The sequence below is a fragment of the Lithobates pipiens genome, unplaced genomic scaffold (assembly GCF_037356315.1).
Source record: "Lithobates pipiens isolate NorthernLeopardFrog02 unplaced genomic scaffold, aLitPip1_a1.2 Scaffold_19, whole genome shotgun sequence".
NCBI lineage: Eukaryota > Metazoa > Chordata > Amphibia > Anura > Ranidae > Lithobates > Lithobates pipiens.
Window position 1 is genome coordinate 576,266,956 of NW_027507764.1, and position 17,532 is coordinate 576,284,487.

Consider the following 17,532-nt stretch of genomic DNA (forward strand, 5'->3'; position numbering starts at 1 on the left):
CTGCATGTCCCCGCCATCCCTCTCGGCCTTTACCGAAAATCAGTATTACCTCGTCTTCTGAATGCAGCTAGGAGACTGATTCCAGTTTACTGGAAAAATAACCAGATACCTAGTCGCTCGGATTAAATCCAGGTGGTAAATAACATCAAGGCCGCAGAGGAATGGATGGCGAGGTGTAGGGATAGGTACGACAAGTGGTATAGCATATGGGCTGCATGGATTCAATATACCATAGCAGGCACCACTGACCCATGTCCAATGAGCGGGTCTCCAGCAGGGGGGAGTGTGACTAGAATAATGAGAATTGATCCGGAATAATAATTAAATTATGTAATGTGGATATACCTATGACAGTGATGGCGAACCTTGGCACCCCAGATGTTTTGGAACTACATTTCCCATGGGAAATGTAGTTCCAAAACATCTGGGGTGCCAAGGTTGGCCATCACTGACCTATGAGCATGCCCTCTATTAGGGGGGTTTTCTTTCTTTTTGTTTGTTCCCTTTATCTTGTTTTTGTTTTGTTTGGTCGCATGCCGGACCTGCTGATATCCTTCCATAATCTCCCTGTATACACAACGGAGTGATTGGGGGCACCTTAGCAATGTTTGGACTCATATGTTTTTTTCTGACCAAGCAACAGGCACCTCTGTCTCTTAGATCCTCTTTGTTGGATGGCCAATCGGGCCTAGTATTTTGTACACTATATGGATACCAGGTTGGACATTTTTCTATGTGTTTGTCAAACCTGTTTGTGTTGTCATAATGAAACATTTCTATAAAGATTATATTAAAAAAATACAATAAAGGTAATTTAACCACTTGACTGACAAAAGATTTACCCCCTTCATGACCAGGCCATTTTTTGCACTATGGCACTGTGATACTTTAATTGATAATTCTGTGGTCATGGAACGCTGTAAATAAATTTAATTTATGTGATTTTATCCCACAAATAGAGCATTCATTTGGTGGTATTTGATCACCTCTATGTATTAAATTTTTTACACTATAAACAAACAAATAAAAACTATAAAACACTATAACACTATATAACACTATAAAAAAATAAAAAATAAAAAATAAACACAAATAAAATGTATTTATAAATTTGTACTGTGTTAAATTTTGCACTGTTACTTTAACTGATAATTGCGCGGTCATGGAATGCTGTACATACATTTAATTTATGTGATTTTATCCCACAAATAGAGCCTTCTTTTGGTGGTATTTGATCACCTCTATGTATTAAATTTTTTACACTATAAACAAAACAAAAAAAAAAAAGTCAATTATGGAAAAGAAAATGCTATTTACTTTCTGCTATAAAAAATAAATAAAATGTATTTATAAATTTAGCCCAATATGTATTCAGCAACATATTTTTGGTAAAATAAAAAAAAATCTCAATAAGCCTATATTGATTGGTTTGTGCAAAAGTTAGTGTCTACAAACTATGGGAATATTTTTTTTTTATATACTGGTGATGGCGGCAATCAGCAAATTATAGCAGGACTGCATAACTGCGGTGGAAAATCTGACACTTTTGACACTTTGTGGGAGCCAGTGACATGAATACAGTGATTAGTGCAAAATATATGCACTATCACTGTACTAATGACTGGCAGGGAAGGGGTTAAACATCTAGGGTGATCAAAGGGTTAAATTTGTGCCTAGCCAGTGTTTTTGTGTACCATGTGTGCTGCTTTCACTAAAGGATGTGCTTTGCAGGGAAACAAACCCCATCACTTCCCCCGTCAGGATGGAGCTCTGCTTTGGTTACATAGGCAGAGCGCCGCCCTGTGTCTCCCCTTGGTGATCGGTGGGTGCTGGTGGACATCCACTAGCTGGCACCCACTGATCAGCTTCTGCTGTGACTAACCACAGCAGAAGCAGCGTGCCCCCTACCAGGAAGAGCATAGTCACGTACAGCATCTCACAAAAGTGAGTACACCCCTCACATTTTTGTAAATATTTTATTCTATCTTTTTAATGTGACAACACTGAAGAAATGACACTTGTCTACAATGTAAAGTAGTGAGTGTACAGCTTGTATAACAGTGTAAATTTGCTGTCCCCTAAGTGAAAATGTCCAAATTGGGCAAATAGGGGGGAAAGCGCACACCCATGTTTCATGCCATTCCGGTGTTACATATAAGTGTTACATATAACCATCCTAAATAAATAATTCTATTGTGGAACAGTATCAAGCCAAAAAAAAGGGGAGGGGGAGGGAGGAATGGAATTATTTATGTAGGACCCTGAAGAAGCATTGGATCTTTGCGAAACGCATCGGTCCATCAGACTCTTTACTTGTATTTTATGTATCTCCATCATGTGGGAATTGGAAGAGAATTTAAATATATTTGCTAATTGTAATAAAATATTCTTGTTATTTTAAAACAATTATTATTTAATTGGCGTTTTGACACACTTACATCCCCCAACTCCATTTGGAGATTTGGGGTTCCCTCTCTGTCTTACTATGTTCCTCACAATGAAATCGGGGATGGTGTCAGTTTTCTTAGGCCGCGGACTGTTCACTGTACACACGGGTGGACTGTTCGCCCAACTTTGTCCGCTGAACAGTGTTTCAGCGGACAGTCCGCTCGTGTGTGGGCTTCAGCGGACAGTTTCAGCGGACAGTCTGACGAACAAAGTTTTTCGGAATTCCCGTAAGACAGTCCGCTGAAACTTGGTTTGAGCGGACAGTCCGCTCGTGTGTAGGCTTGTTCGTCAAACTAAGTTCCGCGCATGCTCAGAAAGGATTTACACGCCGAAGGTTGCATTGCAGTGTATAGGACGTCGTTTTTCGAGTCCCGTCGTACGTGCCGTTCACGTCATCGCGCACGCTTTCAGCGGACTGTTCGTTCATCGTGTGTGGTCAAGTCCGCTCATGCAAATTTTGAGCGGACTGTTTGTCGGATTGTTTGACAAACTAAGTTGGGCGAACAGTCCGCCCGTGTGTACGCGGCCTTAGGAAGACACAGTCTCTGCACCTACCTATATATCTATATGGTTTTGGAGTTTTGTATTTTTTATCAATTTTCCTTAATGCTATTCACATTTTTTGGTTCTATATATTTTTTTAAATTTAAATTACTTTTACTTCAACAAATTTTCCTATAATTTTTTTTGTCGGAGGCTATAAAGACAAAGTTAAAACAGAAGTTAGAATTGCGAAAAAAAAAAAAAAAAACACCCAGAATCTACATCTTCCACATTAGACTTTGGCTGTGGTCAGCAAAACATTGGCGCCAACTGGGGGTGCTGGGAGACAGCTGGGTGATTCTATATTTTTAAAAATGTTTTAAATTATTTTTACTTCGACAAATTTTCCTATGAAATTTTTGTCGGAGGTTATGAAAGACAAGGTTAAAAAAGAAGTTGGAAAAGAAAAAAAAATTTAAAAATTAAGAACACGCACACCCAGAAGCCACATTAGACATTGGCGCCAACTGGGAGTGCCGGGACACGGCTGGGTGATTCTATATTTTTAAAAATGTTTTAAATTATTTTTACTTCGACAAATTTTCCTATGAAATTTTTGTCGGAGGTTATGAAAGACAAGGTTAAGAAAGAAGTTGGAAAAGAAAAAAAAATTAAAAAATGAAGAACACGCACACCCAGAAGCCACATTAGACGTTGGCTGTGGTCAGCAAAAAACAAAAAACACACCCAGAATCTACATCTTCCACATTAGACTTTGGCTGTGGTCAGCAAAATATTGGCGCCAACTGGGGGTGCCGGGAGACAGCTGGGTGATTCTATATTTTTAAAAATGTTTTAAATTATTTTTACTTTGACAAATTTTCCTATAAAATTTTTGTCGGAGGTTATGAAAGACAAGGTTAAAAAAGAAGTTGGAAAAGAAAAAAAAATTAAAAAATGAAGAACACGCACACCCAGAAGCCACATTAGACGTTGGCTGTGGTCAGCAAATCATTGGCGCCAACTGGGAGTGCCGGGACACGGCTGGGTGATTCCATATTTTTAAAAATGTTTTAAATTATTTTTACTTCGACAAATTTTCCTATCAAATTTTTGTCGGAGGTTATGAAAGACGAGGTTAAAAAAGAAGTTGAAAAAGCTAAAAATAAAAAAAATAAAAAAAAAGAAGAAGAACACACACACCCAGAATCGACATCTTCCACATTAGACGTTGGCTGTGGTCAGCAAAACATTGGCGCCAACTGGGAGTGCCGGGACACGGCTGGGTGAGCACTTCCCGTCTCACAATGAATTGTTTATCTTCAAGGTAGCAGTCCGCGGATATTCGCGGGGAATGAAAGGACAATATTGGACTCGGCTCCTCTGTTCTGCTAATGTCGCTTCTAACCGACATTCGCTTTCCGCGTAACAAACAGACACTTTCAAACTCCAAACCAATTATTTGCACAAAAAAAGCCACCAAGCTTTATACATAATCTCTGGCTCGCACAGCCGAGCGGCAAAGACGACATTAATGGACTTAAATGAGGATTTACACACTCCCAACTTAAATATTTTTTTTTTCTCCTTGCAAGAGGATAACTCAGTATCTCGTCTCCGTGTGAATAGCGAGGAATATAGAAGAAATTTAATTGGCTCATAGACTTTGTTTTCCTTTTTTTTTTTTTTTCTTAATGCCTCCAATATTTTAGGAATAAATGCAACACTAATAAACCCTCTGCCTTAACGAAAAGCTTAAAAGATGGGTTGATGGAGGGATTTTGCAACTAAGAAATATCCTATATGAGAGCTCTAGAATTTTATATTGTGGAACTTTACGGGTCTTTGGGAGGCAAAGCTCTGGGGGGGGGGGGGCAAAGCTCTGGGGGGGGGGTAACTTTGTGGGTCAATGGGTTAAGTCAAGAGAGTGGGAAGTTTCCAGGGTTCCAATTGTTGGTATTGTAATTATCTTGATTTTTTATTTTTATTTTTTTTCTTGTATTTATTATTATTTAATCATTTTTTGTGTGTGTTTTTCTTCCTTTCCTCAATTTGTATATATAAAAGAGGTTATAAAGAAAGTAAAAATAAATAAATACATAAAAGAAATCCTCCATCTCCTCTTGCTAAAATTAAAGCCCAATTGAACTTTCAGTTTAAATTGACTGAATACATTATGGATGCGACAAAACAAAAAGGTTTGCAAAGTCTCACAGTTTGTTTTATTTAGAAAGCAGCTACATCTTGAGTAGAAAGGTCTGTCCCTTGCCAGCATGCCGTAGGAAGGGACCCTGGTGAAAGCAGTGGTCTATCTGCAGAGGACCCCTGTTCTCTTGGTGGAAGCAGCGGGCTCTCGACCATGCCCCCCCCCCCCCCGCCAGTCAGAGCCAAAGATGTCAATATAGAGGGGGGGCATGAGCTTTTCTGATTGCAGAGCTATAGGTCTGACTCAGTAGGGGGTGTGCTGGTCCTCTTCAGTGAGACCACTGCCTCCACACAGAGAATAAGGGTCCTTTTCTATAGCATGTTGGCAAGGGATTTAGTTTAGAATGTGCAGGAGCTCTGCAATGAGGCCACTGCTTCCAACAGAAAATAAAGTGTCCTCTACAGAGAGACTACTGCTTCCACACAGAGAGCAAGGTTCCTTCTCTGCAGCGTGCTGGAAAAAGAGTCAGTAGAGGGCATGTCATGCCTCTTCAAAGTTACTACTGCTTCCGCAACAGAGCAAGGAACTTTCTCTGCAGCATGCTAGCAGGGGACAGTTTTTTTTATTTGTATTTAGGATGTGGTGACTACAGCGTTATAGGTATTACTCAGCAGGAGTGTGTGTGTGTGTGTGTGGGGGGGGGGGGGGTGCACTCATTTCCAACCTTGTGGGAACAGTTTTGGAATGACATCTTCCTGTTCCAACATGAATGCGCACCAGTGCACAAAGCAAGGTTCATAAATACATGGATGAGTGAGTTAGGGGTGGAGGAACTTGACTGGCCTGCACAGAGTCCTGACCACAACCCCTTAGGACATCTTTGGGATGAATTAGAGCGGAGACTGCAAGCCAGGCCTTCTCATCCAACATCAGTGTCTGACCTCACAAATGGGATTCTGGGAGAATGGTCAAACATTCCCATAGACACACTCCTAAACCTTGTGGACGGCCTTCCCAGAAGATTTGAAGCTGTTATAGCTGCAAAGGGTGGGCCAACTCAATATTGAACCTTACGGACTAATGCCCCATAAGCACGTGTGTGCGCACCATCTGACTTTTTCTGTGGGATTTTCCGACGAAGAAAGTTGGAGAGCAGGATCTAAAATTTTCCAAGAACAAAATCCGATCGCATAAATTCCGACGGACAAAGTGCCACACGTGCTCAGAATAAACTAAGAGACAAAAGCTATTGGCTACTGGCCCGTTTATAGTCCCGATGTACGTGGTTGACGATCAGAACGATTGGATTTTCCGACAACTTTGTGCAGCCGTGTGTATGCAACACAAGTTTCGGCCAAAATCCATCTGAAAAAAAATCCAACGGATTTTGTGGTCAGAATGTCCGACCGTGTGTATGGGGCATAAGACTGGGATGTCATTAAAGTTCATGTGCGTGTAAAGGCGGGTGTCCCAATACTTTTGAAAATATAGTGTATGTATCATTCATCCAACTTCCTGTGAACCCAGGGGAATCATGACTCCATCCCCTGACTTAGACTCATAGGAGAATAAGGTTAAGAGCACCCATGGCGTCACCTTACCAAAAACACCCAGAAAAAGGGAAGTATAAAGATTTTTATGGGTGCAGCAGTGCTCCAATATGGGGAGGGGTAGGTATGGGTATTCTTCTCATGTCTTATTGAACAGTGTAAAGTGGTTGTTAACCCAAAGTTCCCAAGTCACACTATCCTCTCTCTATAATAATGTAATCTGCTCTTTGTCTGTGCTATATACCTCATTGCAGATGGCCGCTCACCACTTGCATGACCCGCCGCCTCTCTTCTCCCCATCTGACAGCAGCAGTGGGTGGAGCCGAGGATTTCCCGCTGACGTCAGGCAGGAAGGGAGGAGGAGAGAGGCGGGCGGTCATGTGAGCGCCTAGTGGCACTGTGAAATTGGGCATATAGCCTCTTTTTTTTTTATAAAACACAGACACAGGACAAATGATTACATTATTAAATAGAGAGGATAGTGTGATTTATTTACTGTAATTTTAGGAGCAGAAGCGGACGGGGAGAGCACAGACACAGAGCTGGTAGGCAGGGAGGAAGAGGGGGAGAGAGGACAGAGGGGGACAAGAGACACAGCGCATGTAAACTGACCACGGTGTCAGGGCTCAGCAGTCATGATACACTGTGGTCAGTTTACAAATGAGAAGGCAGAATCAGCCAGGTATTTGAAGTGATATAGGGGGCCACATTACACAGCACAAGCAGTGCTTTAAAGGAACAGGATCTACTTTCTTTTTTTTAGGTTAACAAACGCTTTAAGCAATATAGAATAGTCCTTAAAATCAGACATCAAAGCGTGACAATAGTAAAAAAGAATAAAAAATCTTCTGACTCCACTACAACTAAACAAAAAAAGTTCCACTTTGTCTAAAACTTTTTCTCATCATCGCAGTTTAAACAGGTTATCCAAACTCCAGAGTGTCAAACAGATGGAAATTTATTTCAATGAAAATGTCCTCTTCGTACGCAGAAACGGCCCATCAGACCGCTGCGGGAATAGAACAACGCGCTTCCTGTATCTGATTAATACAAACCAGAAAGGGATTTTTTTTTTTTCTCGCTGCTTTAAAATGCTCAAAGGAAGCGCCTAGGGAGAGCAGTGGAGACGTTGGAACCCCGCGAGGACCAGCCGAGCAAACTAAATTGATTACAATGTGAATGGAGCACTCGATAGAGAAGATGGCCTTTCAACACTTGGTTGTCCCAATGCAATTCAGAGTCTGTTGTTTTGTAATAAAGGCACTCGATGCGGCAGATATGTATTTTTCAAAGCCGGCGCTGTGCAGGGGGGAGTTGCGAGCTTAAGCTGTCCTGATAGACATGAGATAGAAAATATTTAGAAACGGGTATTTAAAGGACATCCAAACCCAATCACTAAAATCTCACATACATTTTTTTTTATTTTTTTGGTCATTTTTAACCCCTTCAGTACCGGGTACTTCCATCCCCTTAATGCCCAGGCCAATTTTCAGCGCTTTCGCACTTTGAATGACAGTTGCGCGGTCATGCAACACTTTACCCAAAGTTTTTATCTTTTTTTTTAGACAGATAGAGCTTTCTTTTGGTGGTATTTAATCACCTGTAGGTTTTTTTTGTTTTTGTTTTTTTTTGCTAAACAAAAAATGTCAAAAAATTTAAAAAAGTGTTTCTTAGCTTCTGTTATAAAATTTTGTGAATAAGTAATTTTTCCCCTTCACTGATGGGCATTGATGAGGCTGCACTGATGAGGAGGCACTGATATCCAGCACTAATGGGCACTGATGAGGATGCACTAATATGCAGTACTGATGGGCACGGATGAGGCTGCACTAATGAGGAGGCACTAATATGCAGTACTGATGGGCACTGATGAGGCTGCATTGATGAGGAGGCACTAATATTAAGAACTGATGGGTTCTGATGAGGCTGCACTGATGGCCACTGATGAGGCGCCACTAATATGCAGCACTAATGGACACTGATGAGGCGGGACAAATATGCAGTACTGATGGGCACTAATGAGGCTGCACTGATGGGCATTGATGAGGAGACACTAATGTGCAGCACTGATAGGCTGCAATGATAGATGGCACTGATTAGCATCACTGATGGGCACTGCTGGGCATCACTGATGAGGCGGCACTGATTATCAGTGCAAATGTCCCCACTGAGAAAAGCCACTCATTGGCTCTTCTCTCCCCACACGCTGTCAGGAGAGGAATGCCAATAACTGGCATTTCCTATTTACACTGTGATCAGCTGTGATTGGACACAGCTGTTCACATGGTAAAGAGCCTACGCCATAGGCTCTTTACAGTGATCTGAGATGCGGTGTGTCCGAGGGACAGACCACACCACCACCACCGGGGGTGAGCACGATCGGCCATTTTGAAGGTCGTCATATGATGTCCAGTTAAAAGGTAAAGCCACTACCCGGCCATCAATCTGGTCCAGAGTAACCATCTGTGGCTGACACAAGTGCATGAAGGCAGGAAGTGGCTGAAAGAGCCCAACGGCAAAAATGAAAAAAAAAAAAAATGAAAACCTTAATTAAAAACATGGCAATTATTTATAGGTATAGAGTAATAAATGGTTACTTTCCAGTTAGGGATGTGATTTATAGTCAAGACAAACTCCCATAACAAACATTTCTTTAAATAATATACTTACCGTAATAAAAAAAAAAATGATATTGATATATATATATATATATATTTTTATATATATATATATATATATATATATATATATATATATATATATATATATATATATATAAAATCTTTCATTAATCTTACATTTTTAAAATATATATTGTAAATATATATATATTATAGTTACAGTATATATAATTTTTGTATGTAATGTGTGCTTTCTACTTTTTATTTTTAGCAGCATGTTGATTTTGTTACCATCTCCTCTAGGGCTACATTTAGTGCAATAATCTAGGTAAGGCAAGTCAGCAAATATATCAGTCTACACTTTTCCTTGCCATTGCTGTCCCCTGAGAGCGTTACTGCATTTTCAAGGTTTTCAGATTTCATAGCTGGTTTGTCACAGACACTGGCTGCAGGGACCTTTTCTGTCCACATTCACCCCGTTATTTGTTGCATTTCCATTTTTGTTAGATTTTTGAAGGACTGCTTCCTTCTATTTGCCCTGAAGACTATTCCTGGTTTGTTTTATTTGGATTTGTTTGTATGTTTGTATAAAAACTGGTCACATTGGTGTCTGTTACATGTACTCCTATGTAGGCGCCAGAATGTCTGGGATGGGCTCTTCTACCAATCAAAGCTTGTCTGGGTCCCCGGCTGTTGATTAGCTTACTGTTAAATTAGATCACTGTTTAATTTGGTTAGAGTTAGCTGCTAGCTGTTTATTAGCTGTACTGATGATATTACTGTTTAAAGTTAGCATTGTTTAGGATAATGTGCTCTTTTCTGATTTTGTGTGGTATAAATTCTGTGTGACTTTTCAATAAAGAGTTCCTGTTTGCACATAAGCTAGTGTCGGCTAGTTCTTGGGTGCAATAATTTAGTTATAATGCCATGTTCCTGGTTCCAGAGTGGAGGAAACTGTATCTTGGCAGAGGCACCCAGGCGTGATGCAAGGTGGTCCATCATTTAATAGAAGTCAGACTAAGCAAGTCTGCAAATACAGGCTCAGTTTAAAGTATAAAAGTTAAGGTGTGCTTCCTATCTGAGTCATTGCAGTTTTCTCTCCACTCTTTCTACATTCCAATCAGGCTGGCGATACATGTTATCCAATAACCTTGTGCACGACTGATGACATTGTTCAGTAATTCGACATACTCTGTCAATTTAATTTGCCCATCATAGAGTTTCTTTAAGGTATTTCCATGAAAACCTCAACCCCCTTCCCTTAGGTTACACAGTGGTATAGTGGTTAGCACTCTCGCCTAGCAGTAAAAAGGGTCGCTGGGTTGAATCCCAGCCACGACACTACCTGCCTGGAGTTTGCATGTTCTCCCTGTGCTTGCGTGGGTTTCCTCCGGGTACTCCGGTTTCCTCCCACACTCCAAAGACATGCTGGTAGGTTAATTGGCTTCTGTCCAAAATTGGCCCTAGTATATAAATGGGGACCTTGGATTGTGGGCTCCCTGAGGGTTGGGACAGATGTGAGTGTGCAATGTACAGGGATAAGGACAATTGTAGACACTCACTCAGGTTGAACTGGATGGACTGATGTCTTTATTCAACCTTACTAACTATGTAACCTTGTGCACGACTGATGACATTGTTGAGTAATTCGACATACTCTGTCAATTCAATTTGCCCAGACAGCGCAAGATCATAGAGTTTCTTTAAGGTCTTTCCATGAAAACCTCAACCCCGTCCCTTAGGTTATAATGTTCAGGCCTAATGGGGGGGCGGCGGCGTGTAGTAAGACCATCCTGAGAGGAGGTCACGAGCAAGGTTGAGGCACAAAGAAGGTTGAGAGGCTTTAAGAAGGTTGAGGGAACTTGAAGCATTTGTAAACATGAGTCCGATTTCAAAACTGGGACTTGCTAGAAGCCACAAATTATTTTAGAAAAATCCTTTTCTATAGGTCTAAAGATTTCTGTATGTCTTTGAAGAGCTATGTGAATGCATACTAAAAAACAGCAAAACTCTACTCATATGGAGAACACTTTAAACATTACCAAAATCTTCCAGGAGTAGGTTCCAGCTATGGCATGGCCTGAGGATATTACGGGCCGACCTGTTACAACATGGTTCAGATGAGGGACATAAAAAAAAGGATATAATTTTCCAACGGATGTCCAGCTTGCTGTTGATCTCTTGACCTTTCGCGAATTGTCTTTCCTCTTCTAGTTCCTTTGGATTGGGGAACTGCAGGCTATCTCCCACCATCTCTGAAATGTTTTCGAAGTTAAATTTATCCACCTGGATGGCCATTCTGAGAAGGAAAAAACAGAGGAGTTTAACAACATCCGATTCCTGAAATGGTCTTATCAAAACGACAGAAGTTGTATACAGTGCATGTTATGTTACAGCCTTATTGCAAAATTGAGTAAATCCATTATTTTCCTCAAAATTCTACAAACAATACCCCATAATGTAAAACGTGAAAGAAGTTTATTTGAAATCTTTGCAAATTTATTAAAAAAAATAAAAATAAATCACAAGCACATAAGTATTCACAGCCTTTGCTATAATACTCAAAATTGAGCTCTGGTGCATTCTTGTTCAAATGATCATCCCTGAGATGTTTCTACAACTGGACTGGGGTCCACCTGTGGTAAATTCACTTGATTGGACATGATTTGGAAAGGCATACACCTGTCTATATAAAAGGTCCCAAAGATAACAGTGCATGTCAGAGGACATAACCAAGCCATAAAGTCCAAGGAATTGTCTGTAGACCTCCGAGACAGGATTGCATGGAGGCAAAGATCTGGGGAAGGGTACAGAAAAATGTCTGTAGCATTGAAGGTCCCAATGAATGAGCACAGTGACCTCCACCATTCCTAAATGGAAGAAGTTTGGAACCACCAGGACCCTTTCTAGAGTGGGCCACTTGGCCAAACTGAGCAATCGGGGAAGAAGGGCCTTAGTCGGGGAGGTGACCAAGAACCCGATGGTATCTCTGACCAGCGTTTCTCTGTGGAGAGAGGAGAACCTTCCAGAAGAACAACCATCTCTGCAATACTCCACCAATCAGGCCTATATGGTAGAGAGGCCAGATGGAAGCCACTCCTCAGTAAAAGGGACATAACAGCCTGCCTGGAGTTTGTCAAAAGGCACCTGAAGGATTCCCAGACCATGAGAAACAAAAAATGTCTCATCTAATGAAACAAAGATTGAACTCTTTGGTCTAAATGGCAAGCATAATGTCTGGAGGAAACCAGGCTCTGCTCATCACCTGGCCAATACCATTCCTACAGTGAAGCATAGTGGTGGCAGCTTTGTGCTGTGGGGACATTTTTCAGTGGCAGAAACTGGGAGACTAGCCAGGATCGAGGGAAAGATGAATGCAGCAATGAACAGAGATATCCTGGATGAAAACCTGCTCCAGAGCACTCTGGACCTCAGACTGGGGTGAAGGTTTATCTTCCAACAGGACAATGACCCTAAGCACACAGTCAAGATAACACAGGTGTGGCTACGGGACAACTCTGTAACTGTCCTTGAGTAGCCCAGCATGAACCCAGACTTGGACCCGATTTAACATCTCTGGAGAGATCTGAAAATGGCTGTGCAGTGACGCCTCTGCATCCATCCTGATGGTGCTTGAGAGGTCCTGCAAAGTAGAATGGGAGAAACTGCCCAAAAATAGGTGTGCCAAGCTTATAGCATCATACTCAAAAAGACTTGAGGCTGTTATTGGTGGCAAAGGTGCTCCAAAAAAGTATTGAGCAAAGGCTGTGAATACTTATGTACATGGAATTTTTTTTAGTTTTTTTATTTTTCATAAATGTGCGACAGTTTCAAAACAAGCATTTTTCACGTTGTCATTATGGGGTATTGCTTGTAGAGTTTTGAGGGAAAATTTAATTTAATCCATTTTGAAATAAGGCTGTAACATAACAAAATTTTAAAACAGTAAAGCGCTGTGAACACTTTCCAGATGCACTGTATATTGGCTGTAACATCGAACTCAAATACTGTCTGTTGTCCATAATCACCCTACCATATTAATAAACTACACCAAGAAAATTAACACAAGATGCTGATTGGTTGTTATGGGTGGCACATAAACTCATAGAAAATGGTTACCCCACCTAACTAGTCAATACAATAAAACATACCCTAAAGTGTCAAATGTAGTTGGATACAAAACAATTGAGTTCAGGTATTTCCAGTGCAGGGTACAGTTAACACTATATCATACAAAAACATTTTAGACAATTGTGCCTTTCCAAGCTTGTGTGAAACAGTTTGGGGAAGATAATTTTCTGTTCCAGCATGACTGTGCCCCTATGCACAAAGCCAGCTCCATAAAGACATGGTTTTACCAGTTTGATGTGAAGGATTTCAAGTGGCCTGCTCAAAGCACTAACTTAAACCTTACTGAATACAGAATACTTTATTAATCCCAAAGGGAATTAGGAAATTATTTTGACACAGACAGACTTAGGCTCGGTTCACACCAGACGCGGCACGACTTGCGGCGCCACGACCTGACAAGTCGCCCTCGTTCTGTACTACGGAACCGTTCTAGTAGGAGCGACTCGAGTCGCTCCGACTTAGAAAAAAGGTTCCTGTACTACTTTTGCGGCGACCTCGGGTGACTTGCATTGACTTCTATACAGAAGTCATTTTGCAAGTCGCCGCTGAGGTCGCGGCGCGGCAAGTCGTGCCGCGTCTGGTGTGAACCGAGCCTAACAAGGACAGCACAAGATCACAACAATAACTGAACAAGATACAAAAACACAACAAAATTACCAATAATAGCCATTAGCACCATATAAACAAAATTAAAACTACACTACAAATAAAACATCCATAGAATTAAAAGACAACATAGAATAAATAACACAGATTAAAAAACAGACAAACTACCAAATACAAATAATACACAAGTTTCTCTAATCTAAGCCCTTGTACACACGGTCGGAGATTCTGACGGAATGTGTCCGATCGGAGCGTTTTGACGGATATTCCGACTGTGTGTGGTCTGCATCGGACTGTTTCCATCGGAGTATCCGTCTGACCACATTTTCCAACTTGCCGGAAATATTTTCCGACAAAATGCTGTGATCGGACATACTCCGATCATGTGTAGAGAATTCCGATCGGACAAAGTGCCACGCATGCTCAGATCAAATTCCTACATCAAAGCTGTTGGCTACTAGCCTGAACGTAGTCCCGTCGTAAAGAAATTACGTCATCGCGTTCTGAAAGATCGGATTTTCCGACAACTTTGTCCGACCGTGTGTATGCAACAGTTTCGGACAAGATCCGTCGGACAAAATCCGACGGATTTGGTTGTAGGAATCTCCGACCGTGTGTACAAGGGCTAATACCACCCCCCCCCCCCACCCCCCCCACCCCCCAAATAATAGCCAACACAATACCAACATACTATAAAAACATATATAGTGAATTTCTTGGCCTTCTTACACTATTCTCAGTGCTAAAGTATATGTCAGGCTTCAGATAATCATAGGTCTTTCACAGTTATAATAATAAATGTTAAAAACTAATGTAATATTAATAAAAAAACGTGTAATATTAATAAAGAAAGCTGCAGCTTAAAATGCAAATGCACAGAACATCAAACAGTTGGTAATAATAAAAATTGCACCAGTCCAGATCTAGTGCCTAAAATTATTATTAAAGCAGCGCTACTGTCATAAAGTACATGGTCAGCTTTCATGTGAATAAGGTGCACACAGAGTAATAGTAATGAGCAAGTGATGTAAGGAAAGTCCCAGAAACCTCAGGAGGAAAATGTTGCTATGTTGCATCTCTTTTAGGAAAAGCCTAAAAGACAATTAGGTTGGCATTTTGAGACTAGGCTAGTGATGTAAGCTGGGGGCAGAGTTGTGGATGGCTTTGTAACTTATTGTTAGTATTTTGAATTTAATTAGTTGGGTGAGTGGCAGTCAATGGAGGGATTGGCAGGGAGGAGTAGCAGACACTCAGTGGTTGGTAAGGTGGATGAGTCTGGCAGCAGCATTCATGATGGACTGAAGGGAGGATAGTCTATTTAAAGGTAAGCCAATAAGGAGGGAGTTGCAGTAGTTACGGCGAGAGATAACCAGGGAGTGAATCAGGAGCTTTGTGGTGTCATTGGTTAGAAAGGGACATAGTTTAGAGATCTCCCCGCTGTGCTGTTGTGTTCTCCCCCCCCCCCCTCCCACTAGAACACAGGGGCCATTGGCTGAGAGTGCTGATCGGCTGCTGGTTTTCCAGCATGCTTCTGTCGGACGGGCTGCCATACACACGGGCTAAACAGAATAAGGATTGAATACCACTTTTAAAAATCACATTATCATCCTAAACCTTATATGAGATTTTATTGATCAGTTTCCCTTCTACTTGAAGCTGATGACATTTTCATGTTAATGCCCTTTAAATAAAAGTCCCAAACAAAATATCTATAAAGGCATGCTTGGATTTCTGGTTCCCCCGCACCAAGCAGGTCAAAGGAGTTACCCAACTTTGACATTAACGGGGATAGATGGTGCCGATGATCATGAACAGCACACAGCACAATGGGCTCATGTACTCCGTTCACCATTCCCCATTGCTGAGCGGCTCTTATCATTGGCAAAGTCGCAAAAGGCACAAAGCAAAAATCAATGAGCCAGAGAAGAATAAATTAACTATATTAAATATAATAAAAGTCTATTTGTACTACAATTACGGGAGGAGAGGCAGAGATAGTGAACTACAGGTTTAAAGTAATACGTTCCAGCATTGCAAATGTTTAACAAGCAATTAAAAGCTAATTAAACAACATAAAGTGCGGTTTGTTTTTGGACTGACTTCAACGCAGAAAACAAAGCTTAATAGAAAAAACAAAAGGGAGGAAAATAATTAAAGAATTCATTTCATTTAAACCAAATTAATTCCCATCGAGTTTCCTTGCTGTACAATACATCATCTTTTTTAAGAAGGTCAGTATTAGAATGTATATATTTTATAAAGGAACTGAAAAATAAAGAATACAGTAAATTGGGCCATTTAACCATTTTTATTGCTGGATCTGTTTTCTAATTTTCAGACTCATTAACATGAGCATTTAACTTGAAAATGTTTTTTAATCCACTGCAAAAAATAAAAAATAAGGTTTTCTGAAAGCAGGAAACTCATAGAATGAAATAATTGTTGATGCAAATTGTTATGTTAAACAACATTTATGGAAATGGTCATGGAACTGATATTTTTTATTAAAGACAATACTATTGCTGTGTGTGTGTGTGTGTGTGTGTGAAAAAGAACAGTATACATATAGTATGTTAATATACACTCACTGGACACTGTATTGGGTACACCTTGCTAGTAAGTAGGTTGGACCCCCTTTTGCCTTCATTCTTCGTGGCACAGAGTCAACAAGGTGTTTGAAAGTACAGTGACATATCATCACGCAGTTGCTGCAGATTTGTCGGCTGCACATCTATGATGCAAATCTCTTGTTCCGCTACCTCCTAAAGGTGCTCCATTGGATTGAGATCTGTTGAGTGTGGAGGCCATTGGAGTACAGTGACCTCTTTGTCCAGTGGTGAGATGATTGGAGCTTTGTGACATGGTGCATTATCCTGCTGGAAGGAGCCATCAGAAGATGGGGGCAATGTAGTTATAAAGGGATGGACATGGTCAGCAACAATACTCAGGAAGGCTGTGGCATTTAAACCATGCTCAGTTGGTACTAAGGGGCCCAAAGTGTGCTAAGAAAATATCCCCCACACCATTACACCACCATCACCAGCCTGAACCGTTAATACAAGGTAGGATGGATCCATGCTTTCATGTTGTTTACACCAAATTCTGATCCTATCATCTGAATGTCGCAGCTGAAATTGAGACTCATCAGACCAGGCAACGTTTCTCCAATCTTCTATTGTCCAATTTTGGTGAGCCTGTGCAAATTGTAGCCTCAGTTTCCTGTTCTTAGCCGACAGGAGTGCCACCTGATGTGGTCTTCTGCTGCTGTAGCCCATCTACTTCAAGGTTCGATGTGTTGTGCATTTAGAGATGATATTCTGCATACCTTGGTTGTAATGAGTGGTTATTTGAGGTACTGTTGCCTTTCTATCATCTTGAACCAGCCTGCCCATTCTCCTCTGACCTCTGTCATCAACAAGGCATTTTCCTCCATACAACTGCCGCTCATTGGATATTTTCTCTTTTTTTGACTATTCTCTGTACACCCGAGGGATGGTTGTGTGTGAAAAATCCCAGTAGATCAGCAGTTCTCGAAATACTCAGACCA

The 17,532-nt window shown here is 40.9% G+C and overlaps 1 protein-coding gene across 1 annotated transcript in view; it reads right to left on the bottom strand.

Moving 5' to 3' along the window:
- TRAPPC9 (trafficking protein particle complex subunit 9) overlaps positions 1 to 17,532 on the bottom strand; it is a 903,391-nt gene that overhangs the window by 459,049 nt on the left and 426,810 nt on the right. Inside the window, exon 20 of the mRNA XM_077493381.1 lies at positions 11,394 to 11,547. Within this exon, the coding sequence (XP_077349507.1) occupies positions 11,394 to 11,547 (154 nt within the window). The remainder of the gene's footprint in view (positions 1 to 11,393; positions 11,548 to 17,532) is intronic.